The sequence below is a fragment of the Tiliqua scincoides genome, chromosome 3 (genome assembly GCF_035046505.1).
Source record: "Tiliqua scincoides isolate rTilSci1 chromosome 3, rTilSci1.hap2, whole genome shotgun sequence".
Lineage (NCBI taxonomy): Eukaryota > Metazoa > Chordata > Lepidosauria > Squamata > Scincidae > Tiliqua > Tiliqua scincoides.
Window position 1 is genome coordinate 71,602,035 of NC_089823.1, and position 22,535 is coordinate 71,624,569.

General features: G+C 43.4%; 1 protein-coding gene across 4 annotated transcripts in view; it reads left to right on the forward strand.

Annotated features, from left to right (window-relative positions):
- The window catches only part of DMD (dystrophin), a 1,248,719-nt gene that overhangs the window by 369,215 nt on the left and 856,969 nt on the right, over window positions 1-22,535 (forward strand). For all 4 annotated transcript variants that reach the window (XM_066619666.1, XM_066619670.1, XM_066619667.1 and 1 more), the window contains 3 exons: window positions 4,797-4,920; window positions 7,296-7,383; window positions 21,812-22,053. In XM_066619666.1, coding sequence (XP_066475763.1) covers window positions 4,797-4,920; window positions 7,296-7,383; window positions 21,812-22,053 — 454 coding nt within the window. The remainder of the gene's footprint in view (window positions 1-4,796; window positions 4,921-7,295; window positions 7,384-21,811; window positions 22,054-22,535) is intronic.

The following is a 22,535-nucleotide window of genomic DNA, read 5'->3' on the forward strand; positions in this document are numbered from 1 at the left end:
GTTGAAAATTTGAACTAGATAAGATTGCAATAACATCCTTAAGAGGGGTGGTTTATTTAACCCTTTCCTTATGAGCCATATTCCCAAGGCAGATCACTCCTCCAAAGCTGATATTAGCTTGGGACAGAAACGTCCTTTAGACCTGTGTTGCTTTCTTGGGGAGTGGTGGAAAAGGACCAGATGTTGGTGTGGAAAGAGTATGATACTAATTGTGCAGATAGCCAGAGGCATCACCAGGGTTTGCATCACCCTGTGCAAGAGCTGTACATCACCCACATGATGTACCTCCTTCCATACAGAATAAATTACAATCCCATATGCATAGCCTAAATCCAGTGGAATCACTACAGTTGGTGTCACCCACATTAAATTTATTTTAATACATAACAGTACAGGTCACCCAACAAACAGTAACCAACAGAAAGCCAGTGGCCAACTTGATGACACAACTGAATAACAGCCCAATCCTAAAGGCAGTGCTGCTGCCAAGTGTGGTGGTGCCAAAATGGCGACCACTGCATCCTGCAGCTCCACAGCAGCTGCTGGAGTTCTTCTCAGGGGAAGGAGATTTTTCTTCCTTTTTTCTGGGGAAAGCCCCAAGCCCCGCAATTGGGCTTCTCAAGTCTGTGCCGTCAAAAAAGAGACTCTGTTGGACCTTCCAAGCTGAGATGGTTCAGGATCTGGCAGAGTAGAACTCTGCCAGACCCACCTGCCTTCTGCCCCAGTTCGGCACCCAACCTTCCTCCCATCCCAGAATGCCTCTCCTCCTGGCCCTAAGGCCCTTAACACCACCTGGAGCTCTTACCTAGCATCATACAGCAGCCAGCGACGGTGCTGACTCAGCACAGGTTGTCACGGGTGCATCTTGCAGCACGTTTGCGATACCCAGCATCGGCAGTATGCTCATACAGCTGGTGCTGAAGAGCTCAGGATGTAGTTTTCGCTCTGATAGATGGAAATGAAAGCTGATTCATAAGAACACCTCATTGGCTCTCAGAACAGTCAGTCTAATTGGTCAGTTTTGAGTTAGGAAAATCCACTTTTTGTTACATAAGGCAGTTGTGTTTTCCCTTCTCTGGTTATTTGGCTATAACATTTGATAGAATAAAGATATTTCAACATGGTTTGTTTCATTGCATTCCTAATTAAATTGCCTATCAAAGAATATATAACATGATGGTATTTTTCAAAAATACCAAGATTTTGGACAGTACTGGTGTCACCCCCCCCCGAGGGTGTCACCCAGTGTGGTCCACACCCCCCACAGCCCCTTAGTGATGTCACTGCAGATAGCATTATATGATAAATAAAAATGTCAAGTATTTCTGGGTAGTAGAATTGCTTGCTTCTTAACTACATGCGATTGCAATGTAAATAGAAATAATAATAATACTTAGCATTTGTATAGCATGTTATGTGTGTTCAGAGTACACTTTTTTTGTATTATTTTGACATAATTTTTTACAACAACCTTGCAAGGTAAGGAAGTGTTGTTAGCCCCAAAACAGGATATTTTTGATTCACAGCTCCGTCTCTTAACCACTGTACTAGACCAGCATGACAAATGGCATTGACAGACTTATTCTGGGATACCTGCAGTGCTTTCTTTGGGATCACTTATTTTTGAATGGAGGCTGCATATTTTAATAGCAGGGGAGCCTGAAATGTGTTGTAAAGCAAGATATTCTTTTATACCAGGAATTAGGTATAAGCAACTTGGCTGGACCCAGATTTTCTTCGTCATCTAGGCTCATTCATGAACATGTTTGGAATTACTTCTGCAGTATTCAGTTTTAGAGAGATCCTGAAAGATTCATTTTATGCAATAAGGGATACATATTGAGGTGTTTGAATCATGAAACAGACCAGGGGATGTATGAAGACCTTAGATATGACATTTCTGTCTGTTTTCCTCAATATGTCCACAAGATATCTCCTTTTATAAACGCAATTTTTGTACAAAGATGCTCATTTTTTTTTAAAGGAACTGGTGAGGCTAATGTTTATTGTTTGTTGTTCAAAAGAGCAGACTGAATTGTTGCACTTAACTCTCCAGTTTTGAATGAGAAATTAGGTGAAATAGACAACCTGCCTTTTAAAAATGTTCTGGGGGTACTTTTTACAAGGATGTGCTGGAGCCACAGCGCCAACTCTTGAGTCAAGTACTGAAACTTCTCGTCCCTTGACTCAAGTCACTCATGAGCCATTACACAGGCCTACAAAATTGAAGGTCAGAAAAGTTTTTCCTAAACCTTATGGTGGTTTGATATGAATTGGGGGTCCTGATTCCAAAAATGTTATCTGTTTTGCCCTATCACATCTTGTTTTGGAGACACGGCATAGCCTAGTGAACCATAGTGAATGGTTCAAGCAGCTTCTTCATGAGGAAGCCATGGTGTAGGCTTCCTCATGAAGAAGCTGCTTGAACCATTCACTAAAGAGGCTATGCTGTGTCTCCAAAACTAGACAGGATAGGGCAAAACGGATGCCATTTTTGGAATCAGCACCCCAAATATGCCCAGGAATTGGTGTAACGTTTAAGGAAGCAAAATGTTTGTTGGCCTGTGTTATTTTGACTCAAGTTCAAGTCTTTTCAAAAAATGAATCAAGTAGCAGAAGCAGCAATAAAACAAATAAGCAAGCAAGCACAAGTATGAAACAGAGTTGCAAGCACACAAAAAAGTGAGCCTTGAGTCTATTCAAGTTTTTTTCATTTTTAGGTGAAACACTAATTCCTGAATCAGTGCCCATGTTTCTGACACACATGAATCTGTACGAATGGCAAAAAATACATGTTTTTGTAACTTTAGTTCAAGTCATTCGAGTCACGGCCCATCCCTGCCTTTTTACAAAAACATCATGGGGCAATACAGCAAGACTGAGTCATTCCATGTGTTTCTTAGTTCAACTTAATAGACCAGGCTACTGTGAATCATTCCCTGTTTTAAAACACAGAGCGGCGTATTGCACATCATTTTTGTAACTCAGAGTTTACGGATTTGCTCAACATTTTGGCACTCTCTCTCTGTCGTTTTCCATGGAGCCATAAAAATGATCAATAAATACAATACTTTTTTTGAGTTACCTACAATGTGATTATATGACTTTTGCTTTAAGACCCACAAAATCATGGTGATTTGGAGCCCTATGGAGAGAGGCGTTTGAAAACGGTATTATTTATTTTACTCAGAAGTAAGCCCATTGTGGAAACAAACAGCTCTACCTATGGCAACATTAGTAAAGAGCATAGTCCAAAGCTATTCAAACTGGGGTGCCGCTCTTAAGGGTGGGGCAGGGGGAAGGCAGCGACGCAAAGCCCAGGATAGCATCGCCCAGGGGGCTGCAGGGACTGGGATGCACTCACCAGTCCCTACAGCAGCCTTCAGAACAGCACCTCTGCAAAACCAGAAGTAGAGCATGATTGTTCCGCTTTCACTTTTAGAAGGCTGGGGAGCCCTGCAGATGCTCACAAAGGGCTCCCTGAAATCCCGAAAGGCTGCTGCAGGGACTGGTGAGTACACCGTTTTAAAACACTTCTATCCATAGAGGTCCCCACCTCTATCCTGGGGATTGCATCACTGCCATCCCTGCCCCTGCTGCCTCCCTCCCCTCCCCTGCAAGGACTTACTGTGGTCTTCAAACTCTCTGGGAGTTTGAAAACTGCAGGTGTAGTCTAATGAACTGTTTGTGAGCCAGTGAGACCCACACCAGCAAGCTCCACGTCTTTGCCAATGCCCTCTGAGTACAGTATTTGTCACTGCAGACAAATGCTATATTCTGTTGGGTGAAGGGCTTTGGAATGTGCTGAAGTGGACATGGGGCTTGTGTTTTCTCACTCTCCCTCCAACAATGTGTTGATGCTACCTTTAGTAGTATCTGCATAATGCTTATGTCATCCTACATACAGCCACAGAATCATCTTGCCCCAAGTGCCACAGTTAGCCAGTGGGAGCACCCATCTTTAGCTGAATCAGGTAAGAGCCAATATTTACAGGCAGGAGGTCTGGTTTAGAGAGTAGAACCACTGTTAGCCCGAAGATAACATCAGAAGGTTGCCAGTTTGAGGACACCGGCAGCTCCCTGAGCGACTGAGAATGGCGAGACCTTGAAGCAGCTGACAAGCCGAGCTGAGTGATTCCACCTGCTCTTGGTGTGAGCAAGAAGCGTCCTGGCTGCCCTCCATGTGAGAGATGGAGCTGCTTGTCAGCCTGCGTGGGAGAACTGGAGGCCAGAAGTGAGACCAAACCAGGAAGATCCATTCTGAAAAGTTGTTGGTTCTTGAAAGAAAGAAGCTTTATGATTGTAAAAATCCCCTTGAGGGATTTAGAAACGCCTGTCTGTGTAAACTGCCTTGAATAAAGTTAGAGGAGTAATCCGATGACCAGAAAGGCGGTATATAAATACCAAGTTATTGTTATTATTATTACTGAGAGCCACTGATTTCATATATTGTGGAAAAAAAAAACCTTAAATGAAGCAAACAGACAAAAAAGAAAGACACCTTAAAACTGGCATTCAGCATGTGAAACTTGGGTTGCATCTGTTCTGTAGGAAAAGCAGCATCTTAAACCAAGATGTATGTGTATGTCTGTAAAGAGCACCTACATTTTGTAGTTGACAGTTTTATGTGATATCTATTGAAATGCAGACTATTTAGAGCCTTCTGTTTCTTGCAGTTGAGACAGCTTTTTCACTTTTAAATTCATATTTCTGGTTTAAACAGCTGGTGTAAGCTTTTACTATCATAGCCTCTTTTCTGTGTAAAGAAAAATATTTTCTTTTTCTCTTCATGTTAGGTTTGATGTTGATACAACAGAACTTCACAGTTGGATGACCCGCTCAGAAGCTGTACTCCAGAGTCCTGAGTTTGCAATATATAGAAAAGAAGGGAATCTATCAGACCTCAGAGACAGAGTTAATGTAAGAAAAAATTTGTATTCTTAACTATTTGTATTAAATTTGTAGAACAGATTTTCTGTCCAAGTCTGTCTTTTGAAGCACAGACTGTGTTTGATTATATGTACAAATGCAGTGGAGTACCTAGAGGGGGTGCAGGTATAGCAATTGCACTGAGCTGCAGGCTGCCTGGGCACAGAAGTCTGGGAAGAAATGGCACTCTTTGTAAGAGGGCAGTGGTGATCTCAGTCTCTTGGAGCTTACTCTCCTTGCTCTGGGGGTTTGGGGAGGTGACCCGGGAGGGCTTGGGGCAAACAAGAGGGGGCTGGGGTGGTGGGAGGTGGCAGAGCAAAGGGAACAAGTAACCAGAGACTCCAGTTGCCGCTTGCGCCTCTTGGGTGGTGAGCAGGAGGGGGGCTGGGAGTGGAGGGAGGCAGAAGATTTTTTTTATTTTTCAGTTTTAAAAAACTGTAGGTGTGATGTCATATCCTGAAGTGACATCACTTCTGGTTGTGAGTTGGGGGCATCATTTTAATCTGTGCCGCGGACTCCAGGGTGGCTAGTTACACCACTGTACAAATGCAACAGTACTGTGTACAACTTTCTAGTTTGAGTTTTGGGAAGGGGAAAATTGTAAATGGCTTTTAAGAGTAAAATAGTACATTGAATTAATCATATTTCCGTATTTATGCATCATGAATTATCCATTCATATTGAGTAGTAATCTTATAATTATAATAATAATAATAAGTTTTAAAATATATGACAGTGTGAGTTCCTTGCCAGTGACACCATCAGCATACCTTGTGAGTCAAACACACACACGCACACACAACCTAGCTTGAATTTATGATTGGTAAATTCCCCTTGGCTCAGTTCAGTATTTACAAGATGTCTCACCACTGTTCTTACTGCAGAAAGCACCCTAGATTACCCACAGCTGCATCAGTACTGGGAAGTTGGATATGATCGGGCCCTGGATATGATTGGATTAAAGTTGTGGGTGGTGGGTATTGGTTTATTGACAGATTTACTGGCTGCTTGAATGTGCTGTTTTGACTTTTACGTGGCTAATTATTTATTGGAGTTTTATGCAGTTGCTTAGTCCTAGTTTTATATTTGCTAAGAATGTTTTTGATGATGGGATGCATATTTTTGATGTTCTTTAATTGGATTTGTTATTGTAGTTGGTTATTGATTTATGTTATATTTATATATTTTATGGCTGGTTTTATAAACTGCCTTGGGCGCTGTTGGAAAGGCAGGGTATACATCTTTAAAATAAAAAAAGAATTAAATCTGCAGGGTAGATAGTTTAATAGGCTGTACATTTTTCCAATTGTATTTTCACTACAAATCCAAGTATTTTATATCTGTGAAATATTTATTTTGATGACAATTCAGTTGTGTGTGTAGTTTTAAAAAACGTTTAGTTGCTTTGTTTTGGGGTCAAACTATAGATATGCACACAGATGCATGTGGTTGACTCTGGAATGTTTTCTTTAAAAAAAAATTGGGGAGGGGCTTGCAAAGCAACCTAAATCAGCTGCTAGGGTGGAGGCTAACACTTATTGCTCACCATGATTCCTAGCCTGTTTGCACACCCCTGAATACTATTTATGGTTTTAAAAGTTCCCTATTGTTTTAAAAAATTAAAAAGTCCCTATTTAAAATTTTTTAAAAGTTCCCTATTGTAGTGGTTCTCAAATTTTTTAGCACCTGGACCCACTTTTTAGAATAACAATCTGTGGGGCTCCACCAGAAGTGATGTCATGACCAGAAGTGACATTATCAAGCAGGAAAATTTTTGACCCTACAATACAAGAGTATCAAATCAATCAATCAAGTAAATTAAAAGTTTACAATAAGTTATGCTGGATTCTAACCCCTGTTCCCAGGGAGTTCGGAGTGGCTTGAAGCCGCTCTGCTCTCCTTGAAACTTGTGCCACCTCAGGAAGTGGTGCAAGTCCAAAGAGATCCATAGGGTCTAGGGTGACTTACCAGAAGGGTAGGATTGCACCCTTAGTTGGTTAAGTGTGGATTCCATTTGTGTTAATCAAAGTTGTAAATGGATTGTCACCATGACACATAGGTACACTTTCTAACATCAAAATAGAGCAAGAACAGGTGCAAGAAGAACAAGACTTTACAACACTGATCAGGGTAGGAAGGTAGAGGCTTGGATCAGTTGAAGGATAAGGAACCGGTGCAGCTGAAATATTCTGAACTCATGGCTGTTGAAAACCTTTTATAGATTTAGAAGAGATAAGTGTCTTCCTTCTTAAACCAAATAGCAATAATAAAACTACGAGGCCCATTTTCTGTCATGTTTGAACTCATTTTCATATGAGATCTTTCATATCTTTTCATATGAGATATTCAATTTTGTAATGTTGCAGGCCATAGACCGAGAAAAGCCTGAGAAGTACAGGAAACTTCAAGATGCCAGCAGATCAGCTGAGGCCCTGGTGGAACAGATGGTGAATGGTAATTACAATGCAGTTGATTTAGATAATCTTCTTAGGGATTTGATAAACTCATAGGTTCATATTTATCACATGAATTTTATTAGTAAAGTAGTTTGTGAATGGAACAATAAATTAGTAGGTTTGTACTTTGTATTTTGTGTGTTTCTTCTGAATGTTATCTTTTAATTAGAATGGGAGAAACTTGAAATTTAGCACCTTGTACCAAAGCAGAGTTCAAAATTCAGTGCTTGCAATATGGTTTAGGCTATTAAGAGGCTGCTCTTGATCCTCAAGAATTTGTTCAGTGCACAGGTTCCTCTGTTGATCTGAAAGTTCCACCTTACAATTTAAAGTTTGGGAAAACTTCTAGAAAGCCAGGAGAAATCATAGACCACATATAGTCTAACTGAAGTTGCTAGCTAATTGATTGCAGTCTTTTATCTTCTTTTCTTATGTAAACTGTGCTGAGCTTTAATGCTTCTGTTTCTTTGAACAAAATGTATAGACTTTTTAATGATCCTTAATGTTTTTTAAAGGGGCCTTAGAGTGAATTGGTGACTTTAGGATGTGTTTGCCCCTAATCTAGGTCAAAGGGGCTTTTGTGAGGTCTTAGTAATAGAGGAACTTGATACAAAGGTAGAGAACTTGTTGGGAAGATATGGACACATGGACACTCTAGGCCAGCAGTTTTCAACCACTGTCCCACGGCACACTAGTGTGCCATGAGGTAGCCTCAGGTGTGCAGTGGGGCCAGAGGACGCAGGCAGCAGCCTCAGGCAAAAGAAGGAGCAGCCACAGCTGCTTTGCATCTCCTGCTGCTGAGCAAGAGGAAGGCTGCAACCCAATCCTCATTTACCTGGAAGTAAGCCCCGTTGACTGTTATGGGACTATTATGGGACTTACGTCTGAGTAGACTGCCCTGCTTGCTGATTGGGCAGAGAGAGAAACCTGGAGGAGTTCTGGGCAGAGTGAGAGTGAGGGAGCCTGGGGCAGGCAAGCAGGTAGAAAGTCAGCGAATCTACTGAGACCACCAACCTAAGAATGGGCTGGCTGAGGGTCCTTCTAAGTCCCTTTTCCTTGCCACAGTTGCCTGCAGCTCCCCAAAGCCACCCTCCCTGCCTTGCCTTTGCCTTTCAGAGGAGGGGCATTGGGGCAACAATCCTCTCCACACTTTCCTGGGATTAAGCCCCATTGACTATAATGGGTCTTACTTCTGAGTAGACATGCCTGGGCTGGGCTGGGCTCTCAGGATCCTCTCCTAGCCCCACTTTCCTGGAAGTAAGCTCCATTTACTATAATGGGACTTACTCCTGAGTAGACATGCCTAGGATTGGGCTTTTGGTCACACTTTTTTTCTGAAATACAGGAGCAGGCAATTGGGGGGGGGTAGAATGTGAGGCAAGTGATTCTGGACCTTTGGAAGGTGTGGACCAGTGAGGGGAGGGACAGTAGGAGAGGTGCTAACTGCAATTATGAGATGAGGGGAATGTCCCTGTGGGAGGGGGTGGGGTGGGGGAGAGAGAAGTGCCATTTGCCTGCTCCTGTATTTGAGAAAAAAGAGTGCAACCAAAAGCCCAATCCTAGGCATGTCTACCCAGAAGTAAGTCCCACAGGCACATTTCCCCCATTGTCATCCTCCCAGTCTTTGGCTGCAATCCTAACCACACTTTCCTGAGAGTAAGCCCCATTGAACAAAATAGACTTCTGAGTAGACCTGGTTAGGATTGTGCCCTTTGTCATGTAATGATTTAATTGTATTAATTATATTAATTAAAAATTAATTGTAATGTAGTAATTTATTGTAAGTAAAAAACTGGGAGTGTGCCTTGGCAATTTTAGTGCCTTGACAGTGTGCCGTGAGCTGAAAAAGGTTGAAAATGGCTGCTGTAGGCGCTCACATCTATTGCCATTAGCCCCAGCGTACTTTGCAATAGGATATCCGGGCAGACACAACTGCATAGGACATATTTGTGATAAGACTGGGTGCCAGGAGCAGCAGCAGTGCCGCAGAACTGTAAACACTGCTCACGCCGGATCGGGCCCGCAGGCTGGGGTTTGGACAACCCTGCATTAGAATGTTGGAAAGGGGGGTGAAAGTAGAAATTGGTGCCATGCTTTATGTTGATCATGTACCAACAGAGATGCAGTGAACCCTTCAGAAAAGGAAGAACTCATTACTTGGGGTTGGAATAGTTTATCATTAAAGAATGACCATGTTGTTGAATCATGAAATTAGATAAGACAGTGTTTTGATCTAAACTTGACTCAAATAATTGACTTAACAGTCATCTGGGATACCTTCAAAGCTTATATGACAGTCCTGTGTTATCTGCAAGAGGATTTATTTAAAGAGTCAGGGAGAACAGACTCATAACTTGCTGGTGCATGAAATTAAGCATTGGAAAAGATTCATAAAAGAGATAATTCTGGGATGTTGAAGCAAAAGCTTGACACAGCAAGGGACGAGTTGAAGTTAACGGATGTATTTAAAGCAGCCAAATTGCTATTATACTATAAGCAGGATGTTTTTGAATATGGCAATAAACCAGGTGAAAAATTAGCAAAAATGTTGGCAGAAGGAAATATTAATGGGCATATCCTTCAGATAATGAAGCAGGAGAGATGTTACGCAATACAAGTGGAGAATGCTGGTGAGGAGATTGAGGTATAGCAAGGAGTTATAGATATATGGTAACTAAGAACTAGGGGTTTTACCCATTTTCCTTAGTAATTTAAAAGTTTCTCTATTATTGAATGACCATACGACATTATTGGAGGTCAAGGTTACTCTGCAGAAAATTAACTTAAATTGCCTGGGCACTTACAAGACATATGTATGGGTGGATGGGCCACTTTATTATAGATACATATAGGAAGTGACGACGCACATATAGTGCACATAAGTGACGACGCACATAAGTGACGACGACATATAGGAATAGACGACGCACGCAAAACAGCTGTCATCGACATGGAGCTGAGCAGACTGCAGATGGACATCGTCGCCCTTCAAGAGACTAGGCTGCCAGATTCCGGATCTGTCAAGGAGAGAAATTTCTCATTTTTCTGGCAGGGAAAACCACCAAACGAAACCAGGGAACATGGTGTTGGCTTTGCGGTCAGAAATACCCTGCTGAAATCCATCATCCCACCTACTGTGGGAAGTGAAAGAATTTTGTCCCTGCAGCTCCAGTCATCAGCAGGACCTATCACTCTCATCAGTGCTTATGCACCGACTCTGTCGTCTCCAGCAGAAGCCAAAGACAAATTCTATGATGACCTGGCCACCACTGTCAAGAAAATCCCTGTAAAAGAGCCATTGTTCATCCTCGGCGATTTCAATGCTAGAGTTGGTGCTGATAACAGTTCATGGCCCACTTGCTTAGGTCAGTTTGGCACTGGGAGGATGAACGAAAATGGCCAACGCCTGCTAGAGTTTTGCTGTCATCACGGTCTCTGTGTCAGCAACACGTTCTTCAACACAAAGCCCCAACATAGAGTCTCTTGGAGACATCCAAGATCAAAGCACTGGCACCAGCTCGACCTGATCCTCACCAGACGCTCCAGCCTTCCCAGCATCAAGATCACACGCAGTTATCATGGTGCTGCCTGCGACACTGACCACTCCCTGGTGTGCAGCAGAGTGAAACTGCAAACAAAGCGACTGTATCACACGAAAAAGGAAGGAAGACCTCGCATTGATACCAGCAAGACCCGGGATCAGAGAAAAGTGGAGGAATTTGCACAAGCGCTTGAGGAATCTCTTCCAGGCCCGGCCGACGCAAACGCATCCAACAGATGGGAACATTTCAAGAATACCGTTTACAACACCGCCTTGTCCATATTCGGCAAGAAGACCAACAAGGCGGCAGACTGGTTTGAAGCCCACTCTGAGGAGTTGACACCAGTCATTGAGGAAAAGAGGAGAGCTCAAGCAGCATACAAGGCCTGTCCCAATGAGCGCAACCTGCAGGTCCTCCGAACTGCTCGCAGCAAAGTCCAACAGACTGCCAGGAGATGTGCTAACGACTACTGGCTCCAGCTCTGTTCCGAGATACAGATAGCAGCTGACACGGGCAACATCAAGGGGATGTATGATGGTATCAAGCAGGCCCTAGGTCCAACACAGAAGAAAATTGCCCCTCTGAAGTCTGCCACAGGCGAGGCCATCCAGAATTGGGCGCAGCAGATGGAACGCTGGGTGCAGCACTACTCTGAGCTATATTCCAGAGAAAATGTAGTCACCGAAGAAGCACTGAACAACATTGAGTGCCTGCCTGTGCTGGAAGAGCTTGACAGTGAACCAACCCTAGAAGAACTTCACGTGGCCCTGGACTCCCTTGCCTTTGGCAAGGCACCTGGAAAAGACAGCATCCCTGCTGAAGTCCTAAAATGCTGCAAAGAGATCATCGTCACTGAGCTGCATGAAATCCTCTGTCTCTGCTGGAGAGAAGGTGGAGTACCTCAAGACATGAGGGATGCAAACATCATCACGCTGTACAAGAACAAAGGTGACAGGGGTGACTGCAACAACTACCGCGGCATCTCTCTCCTTAGCGTTGTAGGAAAGCTGTTTGCCCGAGTTGTACTAAAGAGGCTCCAGGTACTTGCAGAGAGCGTCTATCCAGAATTGCAGTGTGGATTCCGAGCCAACAGGTCCACCACTGATATGGTATTCTCCCTTAGACAACTGCAGGAGAAATGCAGGGAACAACGACAGCCACTCTTTATAGCCTTCATAGATCTCACAAAGGCTTTCGACCTGGTCAGCAGAGACGGCCTCTTCAAGATTCTCCCCAAGATTGGATGTCCACCCAGGCTCCTCAGCATCATCAGATCTTTCCACAAGGACATGAAGGGCACTGTTGTCTTCGATGGCTCCACATCAGACCCTTTTGACATCCGAAGCGGAGTGAAGCAGGGCTGTGTTCTTGCACCAACCTTGTTTGGGATTTTCTTCGCTGTCCTGCTGAAGCAGGCCTTTGGAACTGCAACAGAAGGCATCTATCTCCGGACCAGATCAGACGGAAAGCTCTTCAACCTCTCCAGACTGAGAGCAGAATCCAAAGTCCAGCTGAAATGTCTGCGTGACTTCCTCTTTGCCGACGATGCAGCTGTCACTACCCACTCTGCCAAAGATCTCCAGCAGCTCATGGATCGTTTTAGCAAGGCCTGCCAAGATTTTGGACTGACAATCAGCCTGAAGAAAACACAGGTCATGGTTCAGGATGTGGACTCACCTCCCTGCATTACAATCTCTGAGCATGAACTGGAGGTTGTCCATGACTTTGTGTACCTTGGCTCAACAATCTCCGACACTCATTCTCTCGATACCGAGCTAAACAAGCGCATCGGTAAAGCAGCTACCACGTTTTCCAGACTCACAAAGAGAGTCTGGTCCAACAAGAAGCTGACGGAACATACCAAGATCCAGGTCTACAGAGCTTGCGTCCTGAGTACACTTCTGTACTGCAGCGAGTCATGGACTCTTTGCTCACAACAGGAGAGGAAACTGAGCGCTTTCCACATGCGCTGCCTCCGACGCATCCTCGGCATCACCTGGCAGGACAAAGTTCCAAACAACACAGTCCTGGAACATGCTGGAATCCCTAGCATGTATTCACTGCTGAAACAGAGACGCCTGCGTTGGCTTGGTCATGTCGTGAGAATGGATGATGGCCGGATCCCAAAGGATCTCCTCTATGGAGAACTCGTGCAAGGAAAGCGCCCTACAGGTAGACCACAGCTGCGATACAAGGACATCTGCAAGAGGGATCTGAAGGCCTTAGGAGTGGACCTCAACAAGTGGGAAACCCTGGCCTCTGAGCGGCCCGCTTGGAGGCAGGCTGTGCAGCATGGCCTTTCCCAGTTTGAAGAGACACTTTGCCAACAGTCTGAGGCTAAGAGGCAAAGAAGGAAGGCCCATAGCCAGGGAGACAGACCAGGGACAGACTGCACTTGCTCCCGGTGTGGAAGGGATTGTCACTCCCGGATTGGCCTTTTCAGCCACACTAGACGCTGTGCCAGAACCACCTTTCAGAGCGCGATACCATAGTCTTTCGAGACTGAAGGTTGCCAATACAAAATAGGAAGTGAAAGTTTTAGACTAGCAGTGGTGAAGCCAGAGACCAGTGCAATAGCAATTTGCTGAAGGGGCGTCAGACAGTGGCCTGACCCTAAGGCAGGCATTCCCACCCTGACTCAAAGCCACGCCCCCAGCTTTGAGGACACAAACTTCTCACAGTCAACCCCATCGGGGGCTGAGGCAGCCGAACCACATAAGCCCGCCTCAAGTGGTCTTCGGTGCAGCCTAGCTATTGACCCACAAAGCTCTCCCTGCTTTCCAGTCTCTTGCACACTCAGACTGATAACACTCAAGCTTAGTGCAATGATTCTCAAACTTTTTAGTGCTGGGACCCAGTTTTTAGAATGACTATCTGAGACCCACTGGAAGTAATGTCATTAACGTGGAAGTGATGCCATGGCTGGAAGTGACATCCTCAAGCAGGAAGTGCAATCATTGTGATGTCAGAACCTGCTGCTTTCCTGAGAATGCACCAATAAATTGAGTTATTTCTCTGCCATTTCCAATTGCAAAGTGAATCAGAAAGGGGAAAAAAGCCCGTGTATAACTTTGACACATTCAAAATAACCACACAGCCATCCCCCTTTCCAGCATCCCATCTTCCCATATTTTCAATTACTGCTAGGTACTACGCAAACCAGCTGAAATTTACTTGCAACCCAACTAGTGGGTCCCGACCCACAAATTGAGAAACACTGGTTTAGTGTATTTGTCATTTTCCTCTTGTGCAGTGAACAGCTAGCAGGGGCACTGGGGATATCCCATAATGCTCCTATGAGTGCACCATGATGCAACACCCCAAGGCAAGGGTGTCAAACATAAGGCCCATGAACCGGTGCAACCCCCAGAAGCAATTTCTCTGGCCCCTGTTATAATTGGGGTAGTCTAAAATGGTTTTATTTTTTTCGTGAATTTTGGTGTTCTTAAAAAAAAAGTTGAACATGGTATTATGTGTTCTTATTCAAAATTAACATTTTAAAGCATTTTATCAACTGTAATCACTGTCATAAAGGTGGTATATATGTGTTTTAAATACGTTTGACACCTCTGCCCTAAGGTGTTGTTGTGTACACTTGGGGAACCTCTATTCCTGTGTGTTAGCATATGAGTTTGTTTTTAAACTGTTCACCTCTCTTGCTTTTTTTCCTTTCTCCTCCAACACTCCACCTCTTCCCCACTCTTTCTGCTATTGCAAAACCTCCAGTTACTCAACCCCTGTCCCTTGGGTAACACTCCTGATTTCCCTACATCTCTTTCCCCCTGCATTCTCCCCCCCCCCACTTGTTCCATCACATGCCCCCTTTTTCTGTTAATGATTTCCTCACATTATATTTCTCTTTATATAGGAACTGCTTAAGGAATATTTCATTGCTTTTCATTTTTGATTAGTCTCCCCTACAATTGTATTAGTATGCCCTTAATGAAAGATTTTTGTTGTTGTTGCACCTTCACCCTTTCCTCCCTCTTCCCTCCCCTACCAGCGTGCCATTGAGCGATGCCATTGGGCACTGCACACAGATTCAGCACTCAAAATATATTTCCCTTGAGCATGCCCATAACATATGTTCTGAAAAGCACACCTGGTAACAAGGCACTTGACTAAATTCTGTCTTCATTCAGATTCCCAGATCCTAACCTTGCCAAAACCTGAGAATTCATTGCTACCTTTAAATGTGGTGCTAGGTAAATTTACTAAGATCTTAGGTTACAAAGTGAATAATTCAGAACCAGAGTTTATGGAGATTAAAGTTTCATGACAAATTACATTTGTATTACAAGAGAAACAGAAGCAAAATGAATAGACAGAAGGATCAGCTATCTAGGAGTGATATTACTGAAAAGCGTTTCTGGATTGATAAATCAAAGTATTGACTCCCTTCATAGATTGACTTTCAAGAGAAATACCAAAAGGGATCCAAAAGCATCTGTACTGTATTATTTGAATCTGACATTTAAAGGCCTTTGACATCCTTAGAGAGGATATTAGTTGTCCCCAACAACACAAGCGGTTGCTAAGAATATAGAAGATACTGTTTCAAAACCACGGAAATACTATTAGTTTTAAGCTATGTTTAAAGAATTTAATACCTAAATATCAAGTATCAGTGGAAATCTATGTGTTATGAAGAACATTCCATTTCTATTGATGAAGCCAGCAGAAGAAAATTTTTTAAAACTCTTATATCATTGATGCTAAATACCTACCACTTAAATAAGAGGAGTATGGGACTAATTATGGTTTGTTGGCATTGTGATAGTCTTGGGGAGGTATTAAGCATAAGCTGCGATCATGTTGAGAAATAGTCAAATATTAGAAGTGAATCACTGCTTATATAAAAAACAAAACATGAACTTACCATTAGATCATTACTACTGTCAAAAGTTAAAGCTCTTGATGTAGCAAGGAACAATTGCATTTGGAGTAGGCTTATAAGATTTTTTCCCATTCTGTGATATGTTTAGGTAGCAATTTGTGAATGATAGTTTTGATAGAAATCCCAATTACTTCAATACACTTGAAGAAGTTGTCTAAGCAGTTATCATTCAGAAAAGTCAACTGAGACCTTCAATCAACAAAGTAGCTCATCTGTTTAGGAAGTGGTTACCTCAATTCCTTTTGTTACTCTTTTGTCTATGGTGTCACTGAGAATTGAGGCCCTAATTGTTGTTTCAGGTTTTTTTTTTCCCCCTTAAGTGTTTCTGAAATTAAGATAAAATAAATGCTTGGTGTTTGAGTGCCTGGTATTTGGAAATAATTTATGTTGAGTGTAGTTACATTGTAGAAATCAATGGGAGTATATGGGAGTACTGTCAGAATTCTTTCCATGCTGAAATCAGTGTAGAGATTTGAATGGATGATTGGTTGTTTTGACAGACTGGAACAAAATGAGAGTTGTATTGAAATCAATGCTTACAGAACTTATTATGTTGGGTGGCATCCAAATGAATGCAAAATGAATTTGTAATGTTACAGCACACAATGAGGAAAAAATCTGACATCATGATTCATTGTAAGCTGCCATTCAAAACATCCTTGTAAGTCAATAGCTAAAACATATTGTTCTACACTGGAGGCATGGCTAATGATAAAGACACTTGACAAGACACATTTTATGTTAATTGGCAGCTCAGGAAACTTTCTATAGAAAGTGCTGTTGCCAATGACCTCACTTTCCAAATGTGCACAGTCTCTTCTAACTCCATCTCTGTTCCTTAGCTGGCAGTACTGAGAGTCAGCGTGGAGGGGGTGAGGCATGGTACTCTCTAATCAAGACTATGCTAAATAAGAGCCATTGATCCAAATAGGAATCTGAAGCAATGTGGGGCATTTGTGTGTTCAGATAATCCACAGACCCCTTTGCAAGTACAAGTCTTCCTGAATTATTATTCAGAACTGAGTTCAGTTGCCCAGTTCAGTTCATGAGTTGCATGACTTCAGTTGCATGAGTTCAGTTCAATTATTATTCAGAACTGAGTTCAGTTGCCCAGTGGCCAGGCTAGGTGGACAGTTCTTTTCAGGCTCTATCTTCAGGATGACTCTCTCACCAATGACCTAGGCATAACTATCACTGCTCTGGAAGTTGTTGGGAAGGTGTTGCCCATGCTGTTGTGTGTTTTGATAGTCTCTTCCCATAGAGCAGTGTTTCTAAAACTTTTTAGCACAGACCCACAGTTTGAGAACCACTGCCAGAGAAACCACCATTTTGGTAGTGCTTTCTTCTTCGTGGACAGACTTCATGCTGTCTGCTTTGCAATGCTGACCTATGGTCTGGAAGCTTCTTTCTGAGTCCTCTAACTTTGGTATCTGCCTTCACCTCTGAGGAACTACCTCCTTGACTCAGGGGAGTACCTGTTTGCTGTATTTTTGCCCCCTGGAACCTGAAATGGTGCAAACCAGCCCTTGCTACTTTGACAGACTTCATATTCAAAACTTCTCCAGCAGAATGTGATTAGTAATCTCTCTCTCTATCATTCTTTGATCCTTGTAACAGCTGCACCTACACCTCCCCCTCCTCCATTTTCATGTGCATATTTCAAAGCTTCCTGCTAATCACCTTCTTCAGCGGGCTAGCTGAGGAGGAAACCCAGTTCAACTCAGCTTCATTCCATTGCTTTGTCTCCTTTCTCTTTACAATTAAGGCTTGCTTGTGCATGTATTTTCCTCATCTTCAGCCACTTAAAGCTCTGTAACTGATCTCCTTAGCAGAGTTACTGAAAGTAAATGTACCCTTTTTCTTGCTATCTATATTGCTTAGTAACAGTCCACAGGGCCCATGAGAAGGGGGTGCAGGGGGTAATTTGTACCCGGATCCAGGGTCAAAAAGGGGGCCCATGAACAAAAGGAAGGGGCCCAGAAATTTCCTGGAATCTTACATTTTCTGACCTCACCCACTGCCCTCGCAGGATGCTGGGGGCATTACAGTGAGTGCAACCACAAGCCATATGCTCTGGGCTGAGTAATTTACACATGACACTCCTTAACACAGTTTCAGATTTGGGAGTAAACTCACCAGTTACAGTAGCTCTTTGGCTTGTGGATCTGCTTACCATGAAGGAGTGTATAGGAGCTCAGGGACACAGCTGCGGGACTACAGCTGCTGCAGAAATACATTTTGGTGTACACAGGACACTTCCCCCCCACCCTGTTTTGCCCCATTCCCAACCCTGTTCTATGCCCCCATCACTACCATTCCCCTTGCTTTGCTTCACCCTCTTTGGGGAGGAGCCCAAAGAAACTTTGCACCCCCTGATAAAATTCCTCTCAGAGGCTCTGACAGCCCAATCCTAAACAACTTTCCAATGCCAATGCAGTCATTCCAATGGGGTGCATGCTGCATTCTACAGTGGAAGAGCTGTCACGGAGACCGCCTCAAGGTAAGGGAACAAATGCACTGGCACTGGAACATTGGTTAGGGCTGGGCTGTTAATAAACTCTGTTTTAAAAACTCACTGTCATAGTTAGTGGTATCCTAGTTAGAGGCCCGTTGAGGTTATTTGCACTGCTCACTCATGTCAATTATCTCTAAACTGTCAGACACTGCTGAATTTGATACCTTGCTCTAGTTCCCCCAATTTGTGTACATCTGAGTTATTGAGTGTGTGTGTGTACATGACATGTAGGAATAAACGTGTGTGTGTGGGGGGAGGGAAGATAGATAGATAGACAGAGAGAGAGAGAGAAAACAGTGTTGGTAACACCTAATTAGCAGCACTGTAACTCAGTTATCCAGTCAGCAGCACCCCAAATTGCCATTCACTGCATTTTGGCCTCTCCTGTTATACATCCCTCCAGTTTGTTTTAATTCTGCCAAAGCTGAGCCTGAGACTATGTATATGTACATGTGTAGTGGTAAACATGTCTGTGTGTATATGAGTTCAGTGTTAGCAACAGTGCTGAACAATTACAACTATTTTAATACAATTCATTATGCATAGTACACAAGGTAATAAAATTAATGAAGGCATTTCAGGTACTGATCTTTATGTCCTTTGGGGACAATGTATTTATTCACTGCGGATCTCAGGGGTGGTTCTGAATATAAAATGTGAAACGATTTATGAGCCATTAACCTTGAAATTATAATATATTACCACAGAATAGGTACTGTATTATTCATCATGCCTGATGTTGACAGCAGGAGTTATCCACTTGCTTAACACTGGTGGCAGCACCTTCCCAAACTTGTCAGGAATGACTAGTGGCCTCTACAAAGCAAGGAGCAACTCCATTACATACGTGGCATACACACACACACCCCATATATGAATGGCAATGGAGAGTACATTGTTTCAAAGTGCCAAATGGTTTTAGACACAGAGGGCTGAAGTAGAACAGAGGAAAAGAGATAAATGGTTGAGAACTGTGGTTGATAAATGGATTGGAAGGAAGATCTGAAACTTTCACTTCTTGAGAATGTGTTCCCAGAGTCTTAGCTCTGCCAGTGTATCTGTGGATTCAATTCAATTAAAGGTGTGTCAAACATCAGTTGATTTCAGTTTTTCAGAACATGTTACATGTGACTTAAGCTATTTAAATCTTGGCTTAAAGCTGCCTGCTACTGTTGCTGAATGCCGATTAACTCTTGCTTTTCCAAATGTAGCTATTTAGAAGTTTTTTTCTTAATTGCAACCATTTAAAGCTCTGTAACTGACCTCCTAAGCAAAATAACTGAAAGTAAATGTGCGTTTTTCCATGCTACCTATTTTGAAAAAGCCCAATCCTAACCAACTGTCCATTGCTGATTCAGCTGTTCCAACGCCTAATTAGATCAACCTGGTCCATGATTTAATCCTGGAGGAGGGCACTGACCTGGTTTGTATCACAGAGACCTGTTTGGGTGAGGCTGGAGGGGGCAGCATCACCCAGTGGTGTTCCCCAGATTTATGTGTGTTGCAGCAGCCCCAGCTGCGGCGGTGGTGGTGTCGTCGCATTAGTCTGCTTGGGAGTCCATCTCCCTTACTGGGTTCCCTGCCCAGCAGTATGCAGGTGTTGAGTGCCTGAGTATAGTAATGAATGGACAGGACAGGGATTCTGCTGCTGCATTGATCATCTTTTTGCACAGCAGACTCCCTGCCTGAGCTGGCCAGGATCGTCTTAACTATAGCGTTGGAGTACCTCCAGCTTATCATGGTGGGGGTTTTCAGCCAGTGATGGACCTCTCCAGCCCTGCTCACTAGGGCAAAGGTCTGCGATGGCACCCCCCACAGGCTGTCGCCGCCCCCCTGCGCACAACTCCACCCTCCCACTCACCTGAGGCTCACGGAATCTTGTGTGACCCCAGCCTGCGTCAGGGAAACTTCCGGGGGTTTCCCCAATGCTATAAACTGTGCTTCCAGAAAACATGAAGCAGAGTTTCTGACCCTGTCGGGAGCCTCAGAGAGGCTTCCAAAAGGTCCTAAAGGCTTGCACCTGGGGCATTTGCCCCATCAAACATCATGGGTGTTCCACCACTGATTTCAGCATCCATGCCCAGGCTACCAGTGTAGATCCTACTCAGGATTTCATGGCCACCGTGACAACCATTGGCGTGTCCCAGCATGTCATGGCTCCAGTGCTGGACCTTATTTTTCACCAAGGAGCTGCTCAAATTCTAAGATCTGGCCAAGGCCACATAGGAGCAATTTCATCCACTGCTCTGGCTATTTCTCTATTCCAGAGGTCAACCAGAGCAGTGGGTGAGTCACCAGCCCTAGTAACAGGGAAATCCTCCAAAGCTCTTAGGAAACCATCCAGATCCATCAATCTCTGAAGGTGGACCATACCACTAAGTTCCCCCAACTTTGCAGAAATTGGCGCTGCCTTCTCTTTACACTTCAACAGGTAGTTATCTGGCCATGACAACAGAGACACTGTTATCTCCTCCACCACTAGGTCACCCTCCTTCTCCCCAGCAGTGAAAATCAGGTCCAGCGTGTGCCCAGCATGTGCATCAGGTCCATGATCTGCTAGGACAGAACCATGGTTGTCATGGTGGCCATGAAATCCTGAGCAGGATCTACTGCTTTGAGCATGAGAAAAGGGTTATATATATATTTTTTTTCCAAATAAATAAATGTAGTGATCAGTAACTTTGGAATTTTCTTATCATTTATAAAAATAGGATAAATAAAAATAGTTTTATAAATGGGATCCTTCCCACCCCAAAAGTCATCAAGGCTTTGACAGCTTAATTCTATGAATGCCTATAGAGAACTTCTGCTGTATCAGCACTTGCTCTGGCAAAGGCTGTTCATAATCCTCTTCCTTGTTGGCATCCTCTGATCTAGGCTGGCCTGGCTTGAGCTGTGTGGGCTCTTTGTTCAGTGTGCTTCCTGCTCTCTGTCCTTTCTCTGACCCTTTTGCTTTTTGGTCTGTGGGTATGTAAATGAGTAAATAGCATCTCAGTTATCTGGGGCAGTTATTTTGGTGTCTCGAACTTTAAAGTCATCAGAGCAGTGCTATTGTACACGGTCCATGAGGTGATTGGCATTACTCACCCTTTACCTAATCAATACTTGAATAGGAAATATTATTTTAAAATTTCAGTCCTAAAAAGATAACTGTTGTCTTTTCCTGAACAATTTTCCATTTCACACAGTTGATTTCATTGGTCCTACATTGTGCTGTCTTAATGCTTCATTTTTTTTCAGGGCTGTCCATCATAATGATAATGCTTTGCTAGACTTTTAAAGGACATTAAAATCCTTTTCCCCACTAACACACAACATCTGTATGTTCAGGATCATTTATTTGATGCTAAATCACTTGCAGGTTTTATAAGATTTCTGAGAGAAAAAAAAGTTGTAAAATATCCCTCTCCCCCACTGTGTCCTAAAAATAAATGTGTTAAACTTTTTCCCTCTTTCCTTCCTTCCTTCCTAGAGGGGCTTAATGCTGACAACATCAAACAAGCCTCAGAGCAGTTGAACAATCGCTGGATTGAGTTCTGTCAGTTGCTGAGTGAAAGACTGGCATGGCTGGAGTACCAAAATAACATCATTGCCTTCTACTCCCAGCTGCAGCAATTGGAGCAGACAGTAATTACTGCTGAAAACTGGCTGAAAGCACAACCCACACCAGCAGCAGATCCTGCTGCAGTGAGAACACAGCTAGATAAGTGCAAGGTTTGGAATTCTGCCCCAGTCTTTGTAGTGTTGTGCAGCATATGTGTGGCTGCATCTCTGACAGGCTTAGCAATATGTTTTTTTTTGTGAAGCATAGAAACAAGAATTATAGTTTAGTGTTTGGCTTTGCTTAACAATCTTATAGGAGGATAAAGAAACATAACTTTGGACCTGTACGCATATGAAGACAATTACTTCAGGAATGTGTGGGATGTTCTTACCCCATGGTTGGGGCAGAATCACATGATGGTGCTGTTTCTATAAATTGTGCCCCAGATGTAGCTGCCGAGTTTTCCATGATGGAAATTGCCACCATCAGGGACATGAAGGCAGCCAAGTGTACCAAAGTAGCACCATCACTTGAGCACAGCACTCCAGCAAGCTTTACAGTGGCCATATCTGTAGCGTGTTTGCATGAAAACTGCAAACTGTAAACTACAGTAGCCCATATTTCTGGACTGTCCTATTAGTACTGCCTACTC